Here is a 22,876-nt window from a genome sequence, read left to right as displayed (position 1 = left end):
CTTCCATCATTCCTAGGTTCTGGTTTAGAACCCAAATGACTGCAAAGTTCCAGTCTAGAGACAGTGATATTCCTTGCATATATGCAACAATAGTAATGTAATAATATCAACTGGTAAAACATGGTAAAAGCCTCCCTGGAAAGTTAAAATCCAAGGGCCCAGCAACAGAGAATAGTTTTCACTTCCCTCCTAAATGTTAACAGGACCATCTTTATGTCAGGGAACAAGGGTATTTTTTTAAGGCTCAGGCAAATTTTCTTGCTGTTGCCCCTTTAGTTCCATGTGTAGGAGGAATATACCGTATGCCTTTCTTTTTTGTATGGGAAAAAAGCCAAAGATCTAAAATGCTAACTAACACACACACACACACACACACACACACACACACAAAAAAAATTAAAACACTCATTCAGATAAAAAAACTATCTCTGCAAATTTCAATTAAACTCACATTCAGTTCAATGCAAAATCTTATTTTTTAAATGCATCAAGATGGTGGGTGTGAAGCAGGAAGAAGGAACAAAAACAGAAACTTGTACTTTACTGGCATTTGTAATTCGGTGTGTGTGTGTGTGTGTGTGTGTTTGTGTTTTCTTTCAATTAATCACTAAATGAGGAAAACTAATTAAAGAACACTCTGAATCGGATTAGTAGTATGTGCCTCAATCACAAACACTAATACTTTGTCAACAGGAAAAAAAATTCTGTTTCTTATTCTACTGTTATCAGCAGACTATTCAATCCCTGATAAATCCTCCTTCAGCAATGCAAGCTGGCAGCCCAGAAGCTGAACAGGCACAGGATCTTTTCAAGCTTCTATTTAGTCTTTCATACTGAGATGTAGTCAGCCTATGGTACCATTGCCTGCAGTTTGGCCTACCTTACATGGAGTTTCATAGATAAGGTCCACCCCACCCGCTAAAGATCTGCACTTCTACATTTAAGATTCATCAGCAAACACTGCCCATCCTAGTGCTACAAAGCACACCAGGTAATGCAGTTCAGTGTTCCAGAAAATCATTAGACAAGCATTGTATATATAAAATATTACTTTGGGACCACTTGAAGCTTGAAACATCCCGTTTTGAGTGCAAAAGGAATGCTTGGAGTAGTTCAAACCAAAACCATTGTTTCAAGCTTGAAACGTTTTCAAAAAGATGGCTTGTTTTACATTTAAGACAACAGGCTCCCATTCAAAATGACATTTTTTTTGGACATTTTTTTGACATTTTGCAAAGTTGCATGCTCTTACTAGTACAATCACCAAATGCCCAGTTATCTCGGCTTGCAAATGAGATCCAGTGGTTAGAGCCGTCTTCATGGATGCAAGAAAACAACACAGAACCTTTGTTCAATCGTAACAGACTTGGGCATATAATTCTCTTTCAAATTATTTTGCCCCACAGGCAGCTATGCAACTGAAATGCCACTTAGTACGTTCTAAAGGAAGAGCAGGCTGCAAACATTATAATCAAATAAGTCTGTCATAATGGAGGCAAATGCCACCATTTATGGATTGGAGGCATGTACAGTATAAGAGTATTTTATCCAAGGCAGTCGCTGAATTTCCACAACCTAAACAAACCAGAAACATCTGCCCCAACCAATCAACAGTGTCAAAACCCTGGGATAAATCATCCCCTCTCTTCCCAAAGGCTATTCCAAGAAGCCTTGAATACCTAATGGAAGTTGAGAATGGAAGAGCTGTCCTAATATCTGAGTGGAGGTATTCCAGACAGGGGGAAAGCATCACTGAGAACGCATGCAAAATGGATCCCTAATAACCGCATCCTTTCAGAGGAACCTATTTCCTCTAACAAATCTTCTTTGGCATCCAGATTCTTCCCAGAGCAGGTGGCCTCGAAGATATCCAGACCCTGAGCCATGCAGGATTTCAGATATTTAAAAAACAGTCCCTTGAATTGCAGCCAAAAGCTAGCTGGCAGCCAATGAAGGTCCTATAGAAGAGAGATCACATTGGCAAATGCAGATGGTCCTGTAATACCTGGAGCACTGCTTCTTAGGTCAGCTGCAACATCATGGCAAGTGAGCCGCAATAGTCCAGACGTAAGATGCCAAGGGCATGACTGGTAGCCAGCCAAGCTTCCCATCTAAAAATGGCAGAGAAAGTCTGCACAGGCCCTCCTGCCCACAGCTTCTACCTGCTGTTCTCACAGGAGCCATGAGGCCATGAAAACATCCAGACGAGTACTGTTTGAATTTGTGGCATTGACTGATTTGCAGCCGAGGATCTAGTGAATTTTAAAATTGCATTGCAGCAGTTCTGTTGAAGCATTACCCTGAAGTAATCAGGGTTTTCAGCAGTAGAAATTAATGTAACCCTGACTTATGCAATTCCCTATTACCGCACGATCCTGAGGAAAATATTACTATCTGTTTCAGGTTTTTTTTTATCTTCAACTTAATACACTGCAGAAAACCTGAACTGTGATTAATCTTAGGCATGGTTTGGTGAAACAAGACACCTTATTTATATTACAGAGATTAAAGGTGGCTGTTTATAATAAATCATTATTATGGCATGTTTGGGCAAAAATGAAAAACTTAATTTTATCTAATTAAAATTATTTTCAAGGAACTCTGGAAGAAAAAAATGCTTCCAATAGTGTATGTTAAGGTTCAGGGGCCTCTATCCTTTTAGCCTTCTGGAAAGCTGTGAACAAGTGGTTTTGCTTTCCATGAATTGGGCAAGGAAAGGACTGACTCAGGGGGTTCACAATATGAGTGGTCTGGCATCCACTGGGAAAGACATTTGTTTTTATATTGCTGTTTTTATTGGTGAGCCACCTACAATCACTGTGTGAGATAAGTGCCCATATAAGTTTGTTACATAAATAAATAAATTTCAAAGTTCTATCTAAATATCGCATTTGCATTTGTGTGAGTCATTAAATAAATAGCCAACATAAATGTGTGATTCAGCAATAAGATCACTCTTCTTTGGCTTTTACTGTTGAAGATTCCAGGCAGAAGCATTTTTCATTACTTGCAAACTTTTCGTCTACAAGAGATCAAAGATTGGACTTGGGTCCTTCAGCATGGAAAACTCATGTCCCATTACTGAAATTCAGACCTTTTAAGTGCTACAGTTTTGAGAGGCAATGCTAGACTGATGGAGATATAAACTGGTGTGGCAAAAAGCATCATTAATAGCCTGGTTCCACTTGAGAAAATGAATACAGGATCTTGAAAATAAAAAGACAAATCCTTCCATCTTGTTAAAAATTAGTCTCTCCGTTTGAATTAATCTCTCCCTGTGGCAAAGGCAGACTTCTTCTTTCTTTTTGGAGTTACAACTACTATTAGTTTATTCATTGTGAATTTACTGCTTGGCATCAGGAGTGGTAGCTTTCCGGTGCTAAGTGCTAATGCAAAATTAATATTATTTCCCCTGCTGGGCACAATGTTCTATAAGCAAAAGTTCAGGAAGCTTGAAAAGCTTCACTGACATTTTGAATTGCTCAGTTCTTTCCAAAGATATGCTTATTTCTCTGCAAAGAAATTGCCCTCTTGGGTCAAAGCACTTTGTGTTCCCTGAGAAGACCAATCTGTTTTTCCGACCATTGCACTGCTTTTCTCTCATCAATTCTTTGCTGGTGTCCATAATTTTACAAATAGTTTGGCTAGTTTCCTCCCCTTGCATAAAGAGCATCAACAGTTCTCTTAAAGTCAGCACCTTATTATTTAGCCTCAAAATGCTGAAAGTTAAACAGACAGTGTGGAGGATATGTTGAAGAAACTACAAAGGAGATAAAAAGAAGGGGGAGAAAACAGGTTCTTTCAGAAGTACTAAATCGCTGTGCTCTCCCACTCTTGCCTCTTCCATGCTGATCTCTCAACAAGACAACAGCAAACACAATACCTTATCTCACCAAACCACACCATTCCAATCCCAAAGTCTTATTAAGCAGGCTGCCAGTGGCTGTGGAGACTTCAAAAATGTAGCACAACAAGGATCAGGGAAGAGAAGGGAAGGCTGTAGGGAGCCAAGCAACAATGGAAAAAGCAGCAAAAACCCCAAAGGAAACGTTAACTAAAGCTTGAGAGTAGGCCTGAACAACATATGGCTCCTTGAATTAGCCGCACTTGATTCACAATATCAGAAAGTAAGAAAAACATAATGTTACTCGGAAGTGTTATATACAACCAGCGGGGCTTTTTTTGACTAGATCATAATCTGTCTGCCTGTTTCAGGGGTAAACCAACAGGCAGGATGCAGTGCTGAAGAACCTGACATCCAGACTAGTTCCTAACCTCCAAAGCCTCTTTCTAGTGTTCATTTCCCTTCCCTAAGCTCCTCCTGATCTCTCTCTCCCTTTCCTCTCATCTCATCTTTGACATTTAAATGCAGGTTCCTGTCAGAAAAGGTCTGTCTTACTTCTTTTATGCTATAAATCACCCATCAGGGACCTAACAACAAATAAGCAGGATATATGACTTTCTCTAGAATAGGGGTGTCAAACTCAATTTCATTGAGGGCCGCATCAGGATTGTGCTTGACCTAGAGGGGTCGGGAAGGGCGTGTCCAGGTGGGCAGGGCCAGCTTGACATCAGTCGTGCCAGGGGGGCTTATGGTGGCCTGAGTGCTCTGCCAGTGAAAACGGGCTCCCAATCTCCGTTGTTGGCTAGGATGGCCTCCTGCAACCCTTTGCCAGCGAAAACAGAGCTCAGGAGGGCTGTGTGCAGCCCTCCTGAGCTTTGTTTTTGCTGGCAGAGGGTTGCAGGAGGCCATCCCAGCCAACAACAAAGATGGGGAGCCTGTTTTTGCTAGCAGAGGCACCGCAGACTGGTCCTTTGCTGTTACCAGGTGGCCTCACAGGCCAGATCTAAGCACCCCGTGGGATGGAACTGGCCCACAGGCCTAGAGTTTGACACTCCTGCTCTAGAAGGTCATGCTGATTTGCAGCAAGCAAGCAAGCACTCAGAGACATTTTTCCACCACTCTTAATTTTCAAGCAAAAGTCACACAGGGTGCTATTTCTAGACATCTTAATCAGATGGCTGTTAAGTAACTCGGTTTAGATTCATCAGCAAACGTCCTACATATCAGAAACAGAAAATGACTTGAAGATATGAAGAGAATATGAAAAGTATCTATCAAACAGAGTTTTGCAATTTTATCCACAACATCAAAAGAAGAAAGCAATACAAAAATGAAGCTCATAGGTTCCCGCTTACAGATTTGATATTAATGAGCTGTGGCAACATCTCGACAAGCATCTGTCTTACAGTAATTCCCTTTATTTAATTTAGACGAAAGAGAAGCAAGGAGTCACTATAACCTGCCAATCTACAATTATCTCAAGAACTGTGCCTTTAAGCTTAGTCAATTCTTGCCTAGAGCAATTTTATCTGTTCATCTATTGAAAAAAATTTATATGGCTGCCCACACATAATTCTGGGCAGCTAACAACCAGTTTACTAAAAAAATCAATATAACAAGCCCCAGAACCAAATCTAAAATAACCCAACACAAAAGAAAAGCAAGACACCATATTAATAAATTCAGAAAACAAACGCACATATATGGGGCTACCCTAACATCCTGGTGCTATTGCGTATAGAAAAAGCCAAGCCATAAAAGCAATCTAAAAAGCTAAAAAGCTAAAGACAAAATTCTTAAATCCTACAAATCGCATCTCTCTCTGCTAGAAGAGAGAGTCCATCAAATAAGTGGATCTTACTACCACGGTGTGCCCTGGGAACAAAAAGTAAATTTTGTCTTAAAGTCTTCATTAGAAGCTCTTCTGTAGACTCCCCTAACAAATGAGATAAGGCAATTAATTAATAAAAGAATATCTATCTCATTTTGATGTGAAATAAAAGGCTTTTTACCTCAGTATATGGCAGCACATGATTTTAATTTTTATTAGGAACTTCTGTACACCGTACAGAGGATTACCTCAATCAGCCACCTTAAAATATGTTAAATAAATGTCTTTGCAAGGCTTTATTTTAGACTCTCAGAATGAAGGAAGCAGGGTGAAATTGGAAGCAAAAAAGGCAAAAATCTTTTAAAAGCCTCCTAAATAGATATATGTTAATTGGAAGTGAGCAGATAATATTACTATTGGATGTAGGTAAAGTAGATAAGGATTAAATCGGCCTTCATTCATTCTTCCCAAAGGACACATGACCTTTCAAGAAGGGAGCGTTCAAAGTTAGCCCAATAGTGTCTAATCTCTAATTGCCATGCCTTTTTTCTGTGATATGCCCTCCCAGAGCGGCTTTAATGTAGTCACAGAATGATACTTTCTCATTCTGTTAGGAATTTCCAGGATGGGCTTTGAGAAGTACTGGGAGCTTGCAAGAAACAGTGTTGCTTTGCTCTGCCCTGTAGAACCACCGTGAAGGAAGATTTGATTCAAGAGGATATCCTGACTCAAATGATTAGGTGTCTGCAGGGGTAAAATGCACTTACCTTCGCTACCAGATCGGAAATGTGAGTGCGCGTGTGCCTCTTCTGCACATGCGCAGAGGGTAAAAAATGGGACTTGATGACGTCCTGGTGGGTGGGTGGAGCTTCCCACCGCCGGCCCTATTGGCTCGCGCGAGCCAGATACATCTGGCCAGATTTCACTGCTCGGTGTCTGGTTACGAACAGTGCTTTCACTTGAATCACTGTGGCACAGCATTTCGGTTCAGACAGACACTTCATGAATAATGCTAACAGAAGGGTCTTTTCTAAATATACCAAAACCCTTAAGCATCAAAATGAACCAAACCTTTGAAGTTTCACAGAGCCCTAGAAAATTCCCAATACATTCTTGATGTGTGTAAACATCTTCCACTACATATTAGCAGCCAATAAGTGCTAATCTGAATTTTACGAAAAGTTGAGTGGAAAAAGTTTGTCTCCACCCCAAGGAGCCCGGGAAAAAAAGTGTTTTCCCCTCCCATCAAGACAATGTAAAATATTGTATTCTTGATTCTTTAGTAACTTTTGGTGCTCAACAAAAAAAAAAAATGCAATTGTTCAAGTTTGGCTAAGACTGTGAAATGAACATCATCTTGCAAAACTGAACATGAATGTGACATCTGAAAACCTGGCATCTTTGCTCAGAAAGATACGTCACTGCATTGATTCTGACAGCTATGCCTTCTGTTACCTGCAGCATCCATTCGTATAGAGCCTTCAGATCTTAGCAAGACCTCTGGTTCCTCTTCTGTGTTTGCTTTCTGTTGGAGAGTATCTGTCAGTGTTTCGGCTGCCTCAGGCTGAGATTCAGGCAACGTTTGGGGATCTGTAAGCATAGTTGGCCTGTCTTGTTCACTTTTCTTTTCTCCTTCTTTCATTGTGCAAGTACCATAGCGTGACTTTAAGAAAACAAGTAAATTGGGATCTGACAAATGAAAACAGGACAAAATATAAACTTTGTTAATGGTCCACTTTAATGAAATAATATTTCGCTTCTTTCAGTCAAATGGCTAAATATTTGGAAAAGGCTTATCTATCTAGTCTTCAGGTAAGGGAAGTGCAAATCAAATGCACAAATCCCAATTTATGCCATGAACCATTTTCTTATTCTGGGAGACCCAGGATCAATTTTCTGTTTCATGCCTCTGCTTTGTGGACTGCTACATAAATTAAACATTCAAAGAGGAAAGCCTCAAATATGGGAACCAATATGTATCTTTGAATTGTAAACTAACAGAATTTTGGTACTTTGGACTCTATTCTACTGTACTGGAAATGTCTCTTATTTGTATTTTTCAAATATTAAGGAATATGTCATGCCTTAACTATAGAACAGCAGAATAGCAGCCTGAACAGCAGAATAGCAGCCTGAACATTCCAGGATTTCAAATTGAACGATCAGACAGGATTCCAGAAACATCTGGTAAAAAGAAAGGAGGAGGCTTATGCCTATATATTAATTCAACCTGGTGTCAAGATTTTAACATAATTTACAAATTCTGTGACAACAATTTAGAGACTCTAATTATCAACTGCAAACCTTACTATTCGCCTCCGCTGTGTTAATGGCGTTTGGCTCCGCTGTGTTAATGGCGGGCGATTTCAGTCCGCCCGTTCTTTGTGATTCTGTGAGAGCTGTTTAGACAGTGCTAATCTTCTGTCAACAGCTCGTAAATCTCTGCCCTCGGGCAAAGAGGGGGAGATGAGCATTTGAGCTGAAGTTTGAGCCCCCAAGAAAAGCCCCAGAATGATTTCTGGTGGTTTGATGGGAACGCTCCTTCGATAGTTCAAAAAAAGCTCCAGAGTCCAGAACGCCTCTGCAAAAGCAGAGCAAAACGCAGCGTCCATCTCCGTGGATGAAGAGGATTACTGATAAATTGTCAACACGGAAAGAATCGAAAGCAGGAGGGCTGGCATTTGTTTGTAAGATGATTTTAACTCCTGACAGAGAAGTTATTTGAAGAGTGGAGATGAAGAAAGATGGCGTTTGTGTTTTGAAAGTGAAAGCTAAGGAAATGCTGATTACAATTGCTGGTGTGGAACCTCTAAGAAGAAAATAACAAGATTTTTTTCTAAATGGAATTCTTTTAAAAAATCTATTTCTTTTATTATCTTTTTTACAGTGTTTAAGAAGAAAAATTTATTGGGTTTTTTTTCTTTTATTCCTCCCCTTTTTTTTTTCTTCTTCTTCTTGATATTACTTAGTTTAAAATGGCTTTTAAGCAAAGAGATTTAACCACTTCTAAATTATTGGAAATATCTTCACTTCAGGTACGGAAATTGAAAGAAGATATTAAAGAAAGTCTAAGGAATTTTTACAGGAGCTTATGGAGGCTCATCTTTCAGAAATAGATCAAAATTTAATGAAATGGAGAAAGAAATACTGGATTTTAAAGATTTGGTGGAAGAGCAGAGTAAGGAGATGAAAAATTAAAGGAATCAATTACTCCATTATTGTTATCTAGTACACAGACAGAAGAAAGACTGAATGAATTTAACCAAATTAATTTAGATTTGCAAAGGAAAATAGATGAAGTTCAAATTAATTTGAATTTAGAAAATAAAATAGATGATATTCAGGTTAAGGCTGATAAGGCAGAGGAAGAAAGGGTTATATTACAATATAAATTAATGGAATATGCTATAAGGGTAACACTTTACTCACTCCTTTCTTATACAGGTATACAATTTTTATTTGGAATTTGGATTATAATCTGAAATGGAATTGTATTAATTTATCAAAGGCCTAAATTTCCTTTTCAGACAAAGGAAAAGGTTGGGAAACCTTGGGTGTCATAGCTAGGAGGGACTGTAGCAATCAGAACTAGATTAAAATAGAACAACGTGTTATGAGCCATGGCAGTGATCCCCAAAGCATGAGGAAATTCTTCTAAAAAAAGGAGGATATGGCACAAAAATCTCAGCATGACAATCAGCAAAGGCTGCCCCACTTTCGGTAATGCAGGAAGTCATTTACAGCTGTTTGGATTAATTTATCATCTTAAGCAGGTTTATACTCTGAAATAACACAGAGTTCAGTAAGAGTGTCCATAAAATTATACCCAGTGTCAAAGAGATCTTGAAGACAACTACCCACTTTTTAAGAGCTATTTGTTCTCACATGTTCAGCTCTAAGGCTTTCCAAGCCCATCATAACATTCACCTGCATTTTCCTCCAAAGTATGTGAAGTGACCTGTCTTGAATTTGACTGCTGAACAGCAATATGAGGAGTCCAATCTCCTTTAGCGGCCCTCTTGGCAGCTATTTTCTGAGCAAAGATGCTTTTCTTTGCCAGTACTGTGTCTTTCACCTGCAAGAAGACAACACAGCAAATCAAAACTTCACCGTTTTCCCATGTTTTTGTGCTACAGTGGGTATTAATAAGTACAGGTATATGTGTAGGTACAATGTATGTATAAAAAAGCGATAGCCACAAGACCACAGAAACCCCAAAACTAATATTAACAATTAAGACACATATAGAAAATGTATATTCCAAGAGAAAATGGCCATGGAGTGTAGCATGACTAGGAGACAGAATAGACTAACTTGATGTAAGGCATTATTAGCTGGCTAGTCTTACAGATCCCACTTGTATGACAATACGCAACTCACTGAATTTCCTGCCACTTCATCCAGTCACATCAATATGTATTATCCATATTTGCTGTCTTCTTTAATGTATATTAATATGTGGTCTTCAATCCATGGTGCAGTCCTATGGATTTTTACTAAGGTTTAATCTGAGCTATGCTGTCTTAGTAGGGGTTTGCCCCCTAATAGGATTATATAGGATCTCTGCTTTCCTGTATCTTTATTTATAAAGATGACTCCATAATTTTAAACATTTTCAATGAATTCCACAGTAGCATCTTCTTCAGTAATCACCTCCTTTGTATCCAGAGGCTGGCATTTCAGTATCCCAAAGCACTAATTACAACTCAAGTAAAGTTTAGATGGCTGCGATATTATGGGGGGAAATGCAATTCTTCATTGCTCTTTTCTACAGATAGAAACATTTATTTTGTAATCCATAGCTCAATGAAAGGAGATCAACCAATGTTCAGGAATCAAACCTTAGGCTAAAATCCACAAAATTTCTTCCACAAGAGTTCCTGCCCCATAAATTAACCTGACAGACTTGGCTCCCTCTTCCCTCCAGCTTTTTAGGGTAATTCCTATAATGTCTTGCCTTTGATCATGCAAGTTTGGATTTGTGGAAGTTGCAGTTATAGAAAGTCCCCAAGTTGCAGCTTTCTTATTCCTTATCTATCTCTCATTCTATCACCATACTTTCCTGTAGAAGAGACATACTTGAGAGACACCCTGAAGCAGATGGAGCTAGTTAGAAATGGACCAAATGGTTATCTCACTCTCAGTATTCATTTTTCCTGACACAGTAGCTCCTCCTTTCTACTTCCCCTCCTTAGCCGGTCCTTTCAATCAGCACAGATCCTCTGAATCAGCACAGCTTCTTTCAAAACTGAAGTAGTATTGCTGAAACTTTACGTGATCCATAAAACGTTATCACAACAAAAGAACATAATAAACATCCATCTGCTTTTGAATACTTTTGAATCTCAGCACAAAACTCAGAATTAAAAAGTAAAGTTAAAATTAGCAGAACAAAAAAGAAAGGCAAAACCAGCTGAGTTAAGCAAATTGTTTAATACGATGCTGATTTTTCTTACCTCAGTTTTTATTTCAGATCGATGAAAAACTTTGGGAAACGGATCACCCGTGAACACTGGCATTGTCACTCTGGCACTGCTAGTATCACGTTCCTGCCACAGATAAAGAGATGACACATTTGAGTCTTACTTATCCAAACTATGATGGTTAGTATGGCCTAGGACAGGGGTATCCAACCTTGGCAATTGTAAGACTTGTGGACTTTAACTCTCAGAATTCTGGGAGTTGAAGTCTATAAGTCCTAAAATTGCCAAGTTTGGACAAAATTGCCTAGCAGAAAGAGTTGAGACTCAGATGCAGATGATTCAAATGCAATTTTCTTCAGTGAGAATTTAATAGACCTGAAATAACTCTTTTGGCCACTTACATTCTCCTTGATTAGGAATGGTCTCTTTATAAAACTAAACAGGCAGTTATTCATAGCCATTAAGCAATGACTTAGTGGCTATGCTTCAGGCAGAAAACATAACAGATTCACAAAGCAACTCCCATTGGTTGAACAAAATTATCCATTTCTCTTCCCATCTTCATCTTACATCCATCAAGTCTGTTCTATCTAAGAACAACTTAAGAGAGGAGCACCTTAGCGGGAAAACATTTCTTTGTCATACAAAAATATTCCAAAGTAAACGTTATGCACCTCCATCTAAAGAAATCCTAGGCAGGAAAGGTAATATCAATCTCTGCTATAAAGCTTGGAATGACATGCCAGTGATACGTCACTGTAAATGCTAGCAAGAGACCAATCATATGGTTTAGTATATGGTTATATGGTTCTGTAGATCCAGTGGCTAGATCTTGAAAAATTCTTACACCAACGTAGTTTATATTTACAGATTGAATTACAAATTAAACAAAAATGAGAAAGCATGATCGGATACGCGCATCTTATATACCTTACAAAAGAGATGTCATGATTGCATTACTTTGATACATTTCATTTTACTTTACATTTTTTTAGACCATATAGTTTGGTTTTAACATGTCATCAGTCATGTTTATTTTTATAATGATTCCTACAAATATGACATACAATGATTTTGCTTAAGACTGCTGTGATATGTTGATCATTACAATCCAACTGCTTCCCTGGATCTTCATCAAAATGGACATGGGCACTTTTGAATCTGGATTTCTTTGGAGGAGCTGGTGTCAAAGGTGGAGGAAGATCTGGAAAATCTGAGAAATCAAAGAAAATAACGAATAGATAGAAAATTAGTGATCTAATAGTTTCTTCTTCCAAGGATAGGAAATGAAAAGTAAATCCTAAGTAACTGTGGTATTGATTAGAACAATATAAAATTAAGAAACAAATATTTTGTACTAACCCAGCTTTTTATTACATGATTTGTTGAAGAAGCCATAGCCACTTATTTTTTGATAATAACTCATCATATTTAACCAAACGTAATACCGAAGTTCACACATTGTACTGAGCAAAATTGTGTTGATCATATTGTGGCTCAGCACAATAACTGAACTCAGCCAAAATAATTTTTATTCAGGATTCTTAATTGACTGATGTAGGCTTCTCAGAAAGAAAGTTTCTGGACTTTCAGAATCAAAACAAAACAAGTGGTATTAGAAAGCACTTGGCAAATATTTAAAGTGCATACAATTATATCAAAGGAAAATCAAAATGATCACAGGATTCAGAGATTTTCCTTAGGGTGAAAGATTAGAACACCTGGAACTTTTAAGCTTGAAAAAGAAAACAGGGAAGCAGGGACAGGACTGGGAATATGAAATCATGCATGGGATGAAGAAAGTGGGGGGAATTTTTTTTCCTCCCTATCTCAAAATGCTACAGCTAAGATCACCCAATGAAGATCACTGAGATTTTTTTTTTGAAAAAAAAACATTTATTTATTTATTTTTTATTTATTTACATTTATATCCCGCCCTTCTCCGAAGACTCAGGGCGGTTTAACACAATACATAATTAAAACATGGAATTAATTGTCTCAAGGTTTGCAGATGACAACTAACTGGGTTAACTTTAAAATGGGATTGATACATGCATGGAGGATATGTCAACCTAGGGCTACTGGTCTTGCAAGACACAGGTTTACTCTGCTTGGAGGTAACAAACTTCTGAATACCAATTTCAGGGAACAATATTTGGAGGATTCAAATCAGTATCGACTCCTGGCAACTGCCTAGACAAGTCCCGGCAGTTTTCTTGGCAAGATTTCAGAAGTAGTTTGCCATTGCTTCCTTCTTCCTAGGGCTGAAACACGGTGCCTGACCCAAGGTCACCCAGTTGTCTTTGTGCCTAAAATGGGATTAGAATTCCAAGTCTCTTGGTTTCTACCCTGATACCTTAACCACTACACCAAACTGACTCTGTGGTAAAGGGATAATACCCATCAATTTTTTCACCAGGGTTGAAAAGCATGTCTCCAACATCAGACAGAGGAACACCCTCATATCAGAGAGCAGTTTATGGCTATTATGTTTATTAGGTAGCTTCAAATGATATGTAGATATGACCTTTATTGTCATATTTTACTGTAGGCACACTGGCACACATTAAAAATAAAATTGTTGCCTTCTCTCGAAAATGTACATACGTAACACACATATACACATGCTAAGTACATACATACATACAAATATATCCATACATATAAGCACATATATATATTAATCACTCCATCATGAGATACATAAGCAGACCAGCAGTAGACAGTCTCAACCTCTGCAACAAATTGGCTGTGGAGGAAATCTCTCATCACCATGCACTGATGGTTTACTTTCACAAGCAAACGGCATGAGCATCCCCCACAAATGATGTGTATGCTATTGTCTGGATGTGATAACTAGAATACAAGGCTACCTACCTAAGGCAAGGTAGACTAAAGAAGCAAATCCAATGAAAACAAAAATAGCAAGAGCCTATATATAAAATTTGACTAGCAAACTTCAATATAGACATATAAACAGGCCATTTCCACACATTAGTCGATGTTGCGTGTATTCAGGAGACAAAGTGAGCCAATGCAAAAGCTAAGGATGTCAGAGACGTTTACAAGCCGATTTATTACGCTAAGGTTAAACAAAATGTTGTGTTGTATCATCAGCTAGAGACTGGGACAATGTAACTGAAGTGAAGTCAATCTCTGATGATCTAATACATGTAATCCTCTACTTACAACCACAGTTGAGCCCGAAATTTCTGTTAAGTGAGAAAATTGTTAAGTGAATTTTGCCTCATTTTTTCTTTCCTCAGTTGTTGAGTGAATCACTGCAACTGATAAGTTAGTAACCCAGTTGTTAAGTGAATCTGGCTTCCCCATTGACTTTGCTTGGCAAAAGGGGATCATATGACCTTGGGACACAGCAATGGTCATAAATATGAACCAGTTGCCAAGCGTCTGAATATTGATCACATGATCATGGGGATGGTTGTAACTGTGAAAAACGGTCATAAGTCACTTTTTTCAGTGCCATTGTAACTTTGAATGGTCACTAAACAAACTATTGTAAATCGAGGACTATCTGTACAGTGGTCCCCAACCTTTATGGCTTGGGAGACAGGCAAGGGGGGAGAGACAAACTGGCCTACCACTCACACAATTTGAGCTGGACAAAATCTGGCTGACAACAAATACAGATAATCACAAGCAATATCAGAAAATGCAGATAATCACAAGCAATATCAGAAACTAACATTTCCTGCAAAGCAAAAAGTGACTGCTGCAAATACCAAGATCTATACAGCCAATTAGAAAAATCTAACAAAAAAAGTCAACTACCTTGCTAAAACGTGCTTATGCTCCACACAAAATTTAGGACAAGTCATCAATATCGAAGGTAAGAACAGTTGACTGCTAGAACAGTCAAAAGACCTACATTGTCAACGTAGGAACTATTTTGAGATAAGCTGCATTAAACAGTTCCCTCTTCCACTATTGTATAAACTGACCCTCTGGATTGCTACTTGCCATCAGTATTCAAGAAGTTGCCATCAGTATTGAAGAAATTTCAATTGCCATCTTCAAGAGGAGGAACATCAAAGTGACTAGCTTGGATAACATCCCAGCTGAAATCTGGAAGCTACTTGAAGCACAAAGAGCAGAATAACTTACAGCGCTCAACAAAATTTAGAAGAAAATCAATCTGGCAGAGCTATACGAAAATACGCGTCAGGAAAGACAAAGGCAATGTACAGCACTGCTTAAACTACGAGCCAACTTGGCTATTATACCTCACCATGAAATTTTTTTGAATATATATTAGATGCAGATTTCTGAGACATCCCCATTTTGTCAAATCTGTGTGGCTCTATGAAGAACTTGGGAAAAACTCACAAAATAAATGCTGCTGATCTATTGATGGAGCAATACAACAAAACACACACCTCTGGCATTCACAGGCCTAGAAAAAACATTTGGCCAAATGCCATATGACTTCATCCACCTATCATTTAGATTGTATAATGCATTCAAGACCTACATCTGCTGAACCAGCTTAGTAAGTAATCCTGCCAGACATTTAAATGTTTTATAAACTTCATAGGTGTGTTCCAGGGATCTACTTTCTCATTACTGGTCTTCATTCTCTATACGACACTGTGACCAGATCTTACAACACTAATGGACATTATATATGATGTCATGATTGTTAGCAAAATGTAAAGGAACCTGAGAAATTAATATAGGAATGAGATATGCATCAAAATGACGTTGGAATAAAGCACAATATGAAGAATATTTAATATCCTAAATGCAGTTTCCAGCCCAATGGTACTACATTCAAGAAAGATAGCATCAAGTTAAATAAAATAATCATTCAAATACCTGGGGTTATACATACTTCTAAGTGTGACAGGCTACTAAATGACAAATATAAATAAAGGCTGCCTGGATGAAGTGGCACAGTTACTGGTATTCTATGCAACAAGTACATTTCTCTATATTGTTCCTGAAATCCAAATGCTACTAAATTGTCATCAGACTAGTAGCAATATATGGAGTAGAATACTGGCCAGCATCAAATACACATAAACAGGATTTCCAAACTGTGAAAATGCTACAGTGGTTTCTTCCATAGCAAGACTAGACCAAATGATAAGTAAAAGTGTATTTCTTGCTGAGAAAATGCAAGAATCACATCTGCAGTGGTGATGGCCAGGTACATAGCAGTAACAGCACCATTGCAAGAACAGTTCTAGAATTACGTACATGCATAAAGTCACCAGGTAAAGGAATGACTCAAAAAACTCTGACTCAACCAAGTAAAAGATTACAGGTATCCTTTAAAGTTCAACTGTAAAAATGCTTATATAGGATAAAATGGCAAGCACAGATGAAATCAAACAGACTCTTCAACCAAGAAGATAAATGTGAAGCGGAAGAAAAAAGTAAGATGCTTTAGTATACAAGGGTTGGATGATTCTAGATTAGGGAAGGTTAGTTTAGATTAAACTACATAAGGAATTTTATTGTATCAAATGTACCATGTTTCCTGAAAATAAGACCCTGTTTTATATTTTTTGAACCCTGAAATAAGCACCTGGCCTTATTGCCATGCGCTCAAAAGCCCGATTGGGTTTATCATCAGGGGATGTCTTATTTTGGGGGAAACAGGGTAGATAGGACCATATCAGAATGCCATGAAAATTGTTCTAACAAACAAGATGACATGGTTTTGGCTATATCCATTTTTAACATTGTCAATAATCTGCATAAAATAATTTGAAAAGAGCATACCATCCAGCATCACCACATCCCTACTGAACTGCAATGGACGTCTGTCATCACTGTCTCTGTCCACATCTCCTCTTCTTTTATCTGCTTTCTTTACTACTTTAACTGCTGGGGAAGATTTAGTCTCCAGGAACTGATTCTGGAATCTCAGCAGATCTTCTTCTGATTCTCCAGGCTTAGGCCTTGACAACATCCTCTTTCTATGTTTTTGTTTCTGTTTAAAAAAGAATTTATGGCATACCTAAGGCAAATAGTGAAAGAAAGAAAAAAGAAAAATGTAGTTTTATTTAGGAAAATGCCTTATGAGTTATTATCTCAATTCTATATCACATCATTATCACCACCCTCCAGAATATCATTGTTAATATCCAATTTTAGGAGTGCTAAAAGACCATCATAGATGAGGTGTTGATACAGCTTTAGAATGAACACATGCAAAAAGTATTGCAGCAAGTACTTTCTGTAAGTTACAGTAACATTCTTTACCAAGGGATGTGGAAGGGAGTGAATGGAACAAGTTTTTTGTTATTTTGAATGGAACAATTTTTTTTTGAAATTTTGCTATTTTGGGATGAGGCCAGAATTTCAACGTATCTGCTTTTGGTCTGACTATTCCACAAACTGCTGCCACAGAATAGGTCACTTTTTTTCCCCCATATGCCTTTTCTCCAGTATTTTATGTAGCTTTCAGTGGAAGAAGCATTAACCATATTTCAACAGCTAGTCTACTTCAGAAAAGTACAGTAGGGTATAAAGAGGCCTAAGAAATAAGCCTTCAAAAAGCCACTACTGCGCAGATAGCCAACTATGTACAGAAAAATGTGACTGTTTATATTTCAGTACCAAATTAATTGCATGAGTAAACTTAAGGGAGTCCAGTGGCTATTTCTGTACACCTGACAGATGAGTTTTAGTGGCTTGGAGCACAATAGAAAAGACACCTGTTCTGCACAATGCCTCTCACAGCAACAGATTCTGTTGTCAGAATGAAAAAGCAAAACTACCACTTTTTTTTTTCACTCTACAAAAATACACCTGGTTTCTTTTTTTTTAATGAGCCCCCTTCTAAAAGAAAGGAACGGGATTCTGCTTTTGTTTCAAAAAGAATCGATGGCATAATTTAGGCAAATTGTGAAAGAAAGAAAGAAAATGCAAAATGTACTTTTATTTAGGAAAACGCCTTACGAGTTATATTATTTCAATTATATATCACATCATTATTGCCATCCCCAGAATATCACTGTTAATCGTTTTTAGGAGTGCTAAAAGACCATCATAGATGAGGTGTAGATACAGCTGTTTAGAATGAAAGTATGCAAAAAGCATTGCAATAATGACTTTCTGTAAGTTACAGTAACATTCTCTACCAAGGGATGCGGGGAGGGAGTGAATAGAGCAAGGTTTTTTTCCCCAGCTGGGGTTGCTATTTCGGGATAGCATCAAAAATACGACTCGATTCTTTTTTTTCATGAGCCTCCTTCTAAAGAAAGGAACGGGATTCCTTGGAATCAAAAGAAATCTTCGTTCCATCGAGAATAACCATGCGAGCCAATATTTAGAGGCTAAACCTACCTCGCTTCAACCTACAAAACTCTTTTTTAAGATTACCCGCCCGGATTTTCCCGGGCTCGTCCGCCTTTCGCCGTTCTCACGCTCGGAGACACTTGAAACCAAAATTAGGCGCGCAGAAGGACGTCATCTTAAGGCGCGCACAAGTCAGGGATAAAAAGGGGGGGGCAGTGCTCTCAGGGGAGGTCCCTTAGAAGGATTCCACGCCCCCTCGGCTCTCTCGTGATTGGTGAGCGAAGGAGAGGGGTGGGAACAGGAGAGCTGTTGTGATGGTGGGGCACGTGGCGTTTTTGTGACTGCTATCATCGTCTGTTTAATGCTTTGGAGGGAATTTTGGGGCAGGGATTATTCCTTAGGTGTCGGGCTCAAATTTCTTAAAGAATACTAGTGTTAAAAAGAGTTAGCAAGGGCAAACATTCATCATCGGTTTTTTAAGGGACAGGACTTATTATATCAAATACTTACTGGGGTTAAAATAAATGATAAAATAAAATAATGATGCTGTTAATATGGCTCTGCACTACATCCTACAACATCTTGAGTCTCCAAAGACCTATGCAAGGGTCCTTTTTGTAGACTTTAGTTCAGCATTCAATACCATCATTCCAGACATTCTTCTAACTAAGCTAAACCAGCTACAGGTACCGGAACAGACTTGTAAGTGGATCACAAGCTTCCTAACAAACAGGAAGCAGCAGGTGAAGCTAAGCAAGATCACATCAAATACCTGTACAATTAGCACAGGGGCCCCCCAAGGCTGTGTGCTCTCCCCACTTCTCTCTGTATACCAATGACTGCATCTCCAATGATGCATCTGTTAAGCTACTGAAGTTCGCAGATGACACAACAGTGATTGGTCTCATTCGAGACAATGACGAATCCGCATATAGACGAGAGGTCGAACGACTAGCCTTGTGGTGCAACCAAAACAATCTGGAACTGAACACACTCAAAACCGTAGAAATGACACTTTTGTTTTACTATCTCCTGGATTGCCTACCAATAACTGCTCCTTCCTTTTAATTTCCTCTTCTAGTTCTTTTCGCCTTTTGTGCAGTCTATTTCTATATTTATTATAGAAATAATAAATATATTAAGAGGTCAATTTAATATGTTAATGGCAGATCAGGTGGCAACTAATTTACAATATGTAAGACATAATTTGTTTAATAATTCTAATAAACCTGGAAGGTGGTTAGCATATTTATTAAGAAAGAAACAGAAACGACGTATAATTGATAAAATAGAATATAGAGGTAAGGAAGTATATCAGCAAAATTTGATTAAAAAAGCTTTTTTAGAATATTATACTAAGTTATATTCTAGAGATGTGATTAGTGATAAAGATATAGATAGATATTTACAGGACCACGGTATTTTAGAAATTACAGTAGATCAAAGGGAAGAGTTGAATCAATTAATTTCTTCAGAGGAAATAGTGTTTGCAATTAAGCAGCTTAAAGCGAATAAAGCACCAGGTACAGATGGCTTGACAACTACTTATTATAAAAATTTACAAAATGAGATGATTGTACCACTTAAGGAGTTATTTAACAGAATACAAAGGGGAGGAGAAGCTCCTCCTTCATGGAGGACAGCTTTTATTTCATTAATACCTAAAGAAGATCGAGATGGTGTTAAACCAGAGAATTATAGGCCAATATCGCTTTTAAATACTGATTATAAGATATTTGCTAAGATACTAGCGAATAGATTGATGCCACTGATGAATCAATTAATTCATAATGACCAATCAGGATTTATTAAGGGGAGACAGATGAGATATAATATGAGACAAATTGTAAATTTACTTGAATATTTGGAAGGAAACAGCCAGGTTTCAGCAGCATTCCTTTTTTTGGATGCGAAAAAGCTTTTGATAGATTGGATTGGCAGTTTTGTTTAAAGTAATAGAAAAATGCAATTTGGGGATTATTTTATTCAAGCAATTAAGGCTATATATCAAAAGCAAACAGCTCAAATAATAGTAAATGGTGGATTAACAGAATCTTTCAAGATTGAGAAAGGGACTAGACAAGGATGTCCTTGTCACCATTATTATTCATTCTAACTTTGGAAATATTATTGAGTAAGATACGTGGTTTAGATCGAATAAAAGGAATTAGAATTAAAAATCAAGATTATAAATTAAGAGCGTTTGCAGATGATTTGGTTGTTTCTTTATCTCAACCAATACATTCAGCTGTATATTTGATGGAGACAATTGATCAGTATAGTAAGGTATCTGGGTTTAAAGTGAATCAACAGAAGACAAAAATGATAATTAAAAATATGAATACACATCAGAGGGAAGAATTAGAAAGAATAACTGGATATGAAGTAGTTAAAAAGGTTAAATACTTAGGAGTATACATTACAGCATCGAATGTAAAATTATATAAAAACAATTATGAGGTATTGTGGGGAAAAGTAATTAAAGAAATGGAGAAATGGAAGAAGTTACAATTATCATTGTTGGGAAGAGTGGCAGCTATAAAAATGAATGTTTTGCCTAGATTTTTATTTTTGTTTCAAATGATTCCAATTTTGAAGAAAGATGCAAATTTACAAGAATGGCAAAAAGGGATTAATAAATTTGTATGGAAGGGTAAAAAACCGAGGATAAAGTTAAAAATAATGCAAGACGTTAGGGAAAGAGGGGGTTTAAAATGCCTAATTTGAAATTGTACTATGATGCAGTTGTTTTAACTTTAATTTCTGATTGGATTAATTTAACAGAGGAAAGGATTTTGAATATAGAAGGTTATGGTTTGTTATATGGATGGCATATGTAATATATGACAAGAAAATTGATAAGACATTTAAGAATGATATGGTCAGAAGTGCGTTGTTGAGGATTTGGAAAAAATATCAATATAAGTTAGATGGAAAGATACCAATATGGACCATCCCCAGACATATGATAGAGAATATAAATATATTACAAAAAATGGAAGTTATCACTTACAAAGAGCTTTTGACTATGGAAAAGGGGAATTACAGTTGAAATCTAGGAGAAATTGAGGATGAAGGAAGAAATTATACATGGTTCCAGTATGGACAATTGCAATCTAGATGGAAAATAGATCAGAAAATTGGTATAAGGCAAAGTGATGATAATCTGGTAAAACAAATAAAAGATCAAGGTCAACAGCATATAAAGAGATTATATAATGTATTGGTTGAAATTGATTCAGAAATGGAGTTGGTTAAAGATTGTATGGTAAAATGGGCACAAAATTTTCAACAACCCATAATGTTAGAAACATGGGAAAAATTTGGGTGAGGAATGTTAAATTCAAGCACAAAATTTAAGAGAAAATTTTTATAAAATGTTTTATAGATGGCATTTAGATCCTAAAAACTGTCATGTATGTATCCAAATGTGAAAGCAAAATGTTGGAGATGTGATTGTGAGGATGCTACCTATTATCATATATGGTGGACTTGCAAAAAGTTAAAGCCTTTTGGATTAAAAATATGGTGGATTATGCAGAACATTTTGAAAAAGAAGATCAAGTTTGTTCCACAGTTCTTTTATTAGGAATAATCTCAGATTGCACTGTTATAGAGACAAAACTGATTCTGAATTTAATAACTGCTGCAAGATTATTGATTGCACAATATTGGAAGAAAGAAGACTTACCTACAATTGGAGAATGGATTAGTAAAGTATCAAATTTAGCAGAAATGGCTAAAATTTCTGCCTACTTGAAAGACTGTACACAAGAAAAATATATATTGGAATGGAGGAAGTGGATTGATTATATTCAAAATAAGTATCAGATTAAAAAATATCAATTAGTTTTTGAGTGAAGTTAGGAATTATTATGTATTAGTTTAAGAAAGAAGGGAATTGATAGTGTGATGGTGTGAAATGGAATATGTTTTATGTTATATTTTAGATTATGTTTGTTAGTTACAATACCCTGTATTCTGTTCTGGGAAGTCTCGGGGGGGGGGGGAAGGAGGCGGGGAAGGGGAAGACTATAAATTGATTGGTTGCCATTGTACAGGAATAATGGTAGAATTAAACAAGTTGGAATGGTGTAATGTCGGGACTGCTCGGCAAACACTCCCGAAGGGAAAGGGTAAGGAAAGAGGAGTAAAGAAGGAAGAAAGTAGGTAGGTAGGTGGGTAGGGAGGAAAGAAGGAAGGGAGAAGAAAGGATAGGAGGAGGAGAAGAAGGAGATAGAGGGTTAGAAAGGATGGTAGTGAGAAGTGGGAAAGAGGAGGGGAAGTAGGAAAGCGAGGAGAAGGTGGTGGGGGAAGTTTAAGAAGGATGAGAAGGGAAGAAAGGATTAAAGGGGGGAGTGGCAGTCGAGCAGCCCTGACTGAGTATAATTTGAGTATAGGACTGATTGTTGGATAAGTGATTGTATTGTACACTGGTCAAATTGTGGGAATTATTATGGAAAAATAAAAATTTTTTGCAAAAAAAAAACCCGTAGAAATGGTGGTAGA

At 37.4% G+C, this 22,876-nt stretch overlaps 2 protein-coding genes across 6 annotated transcripts in view; both read right to left on the bottom strand.

Annotated features, from left to right (window-relative positions):
* RPAP1 (RNA polymerase II associated protein 1) overlaps positions 1–7,363 on the bottom strand; it is a 59,538-nt gene extending 52,175 nt beyond the window's left edge. Inside the window, exon 1 of the mRNA XM_058162043.1 lies at positions 7,131–7,363. Within this exon, the coding sequence (XP_058018026.1) occupies positions 7,131–7,317 (187 nt within the window). The 5' untranslated portion in view covers positions 7,318–7,363. The remainder of the gene's footprint in view (positions 1–7,130) is intronic.
* Positions 7,364–9,555: 2,192 nt separating this feature from the next.
* The window catches only part of LOC131187610 (RNA polymerase II-associated protein 1-like), a 106,805-nt gene continuing 93,484 nt past the window's right edge, over positions 9,556–22,876 (bottom strand). For 4 of the 5 annotated variants that reach the window (XM_058162049.1, XM_058162050.1, XM_058162051.1 and 1 more), the window contains 4 exons: positions 16,847–17,084; positions 12,166–12,311; positions 11,132–11,224; positions 9,556–9,750 (listed from right to left, as the gene is read on the bottom strand). In XM_058162049.1, coding sequence (XP_058018032.1) covers positions 9,571–9,750; positions 11,132–11,224; positions 12,166–12,311; positions 16,847–17,036 — 609 coding nt within the window. In that variant the 5' untranslated portion in view covers positions 17,037–17,084 and the 3' untranslated portion in view covers positions 9,556–9,570. Of the gene's footprint in view, positions 9,751–11,131; positions 11,225–12,165; positions 12,312–16,846; positions 17,085–18,415; positions 18,569–22,876 lie in introns of those variants that run through there. The other variant, XM_058162048.1, reaches the window with a different exon arrangement.

Source organism: Ahaetulla prasina, chromosome 1 (assembly GCF_028640845.1).
Source record: "Ahaetulla prasina isolate Xishuangbanna chromosome 1, ASM2864084v1, whole genome shotgun sequence".
NCBI lineage: Eukaryota > Metazoa > Chordata > Lepidosauria > Squamata > Colubridae > Ahaetulla > Ahaetulla prasina.
The sequence above is the reverse complement of the archived record's forward strand: the minus strand, read 5'-3'. Positions and strand labels throughout refer to the sequence as shown.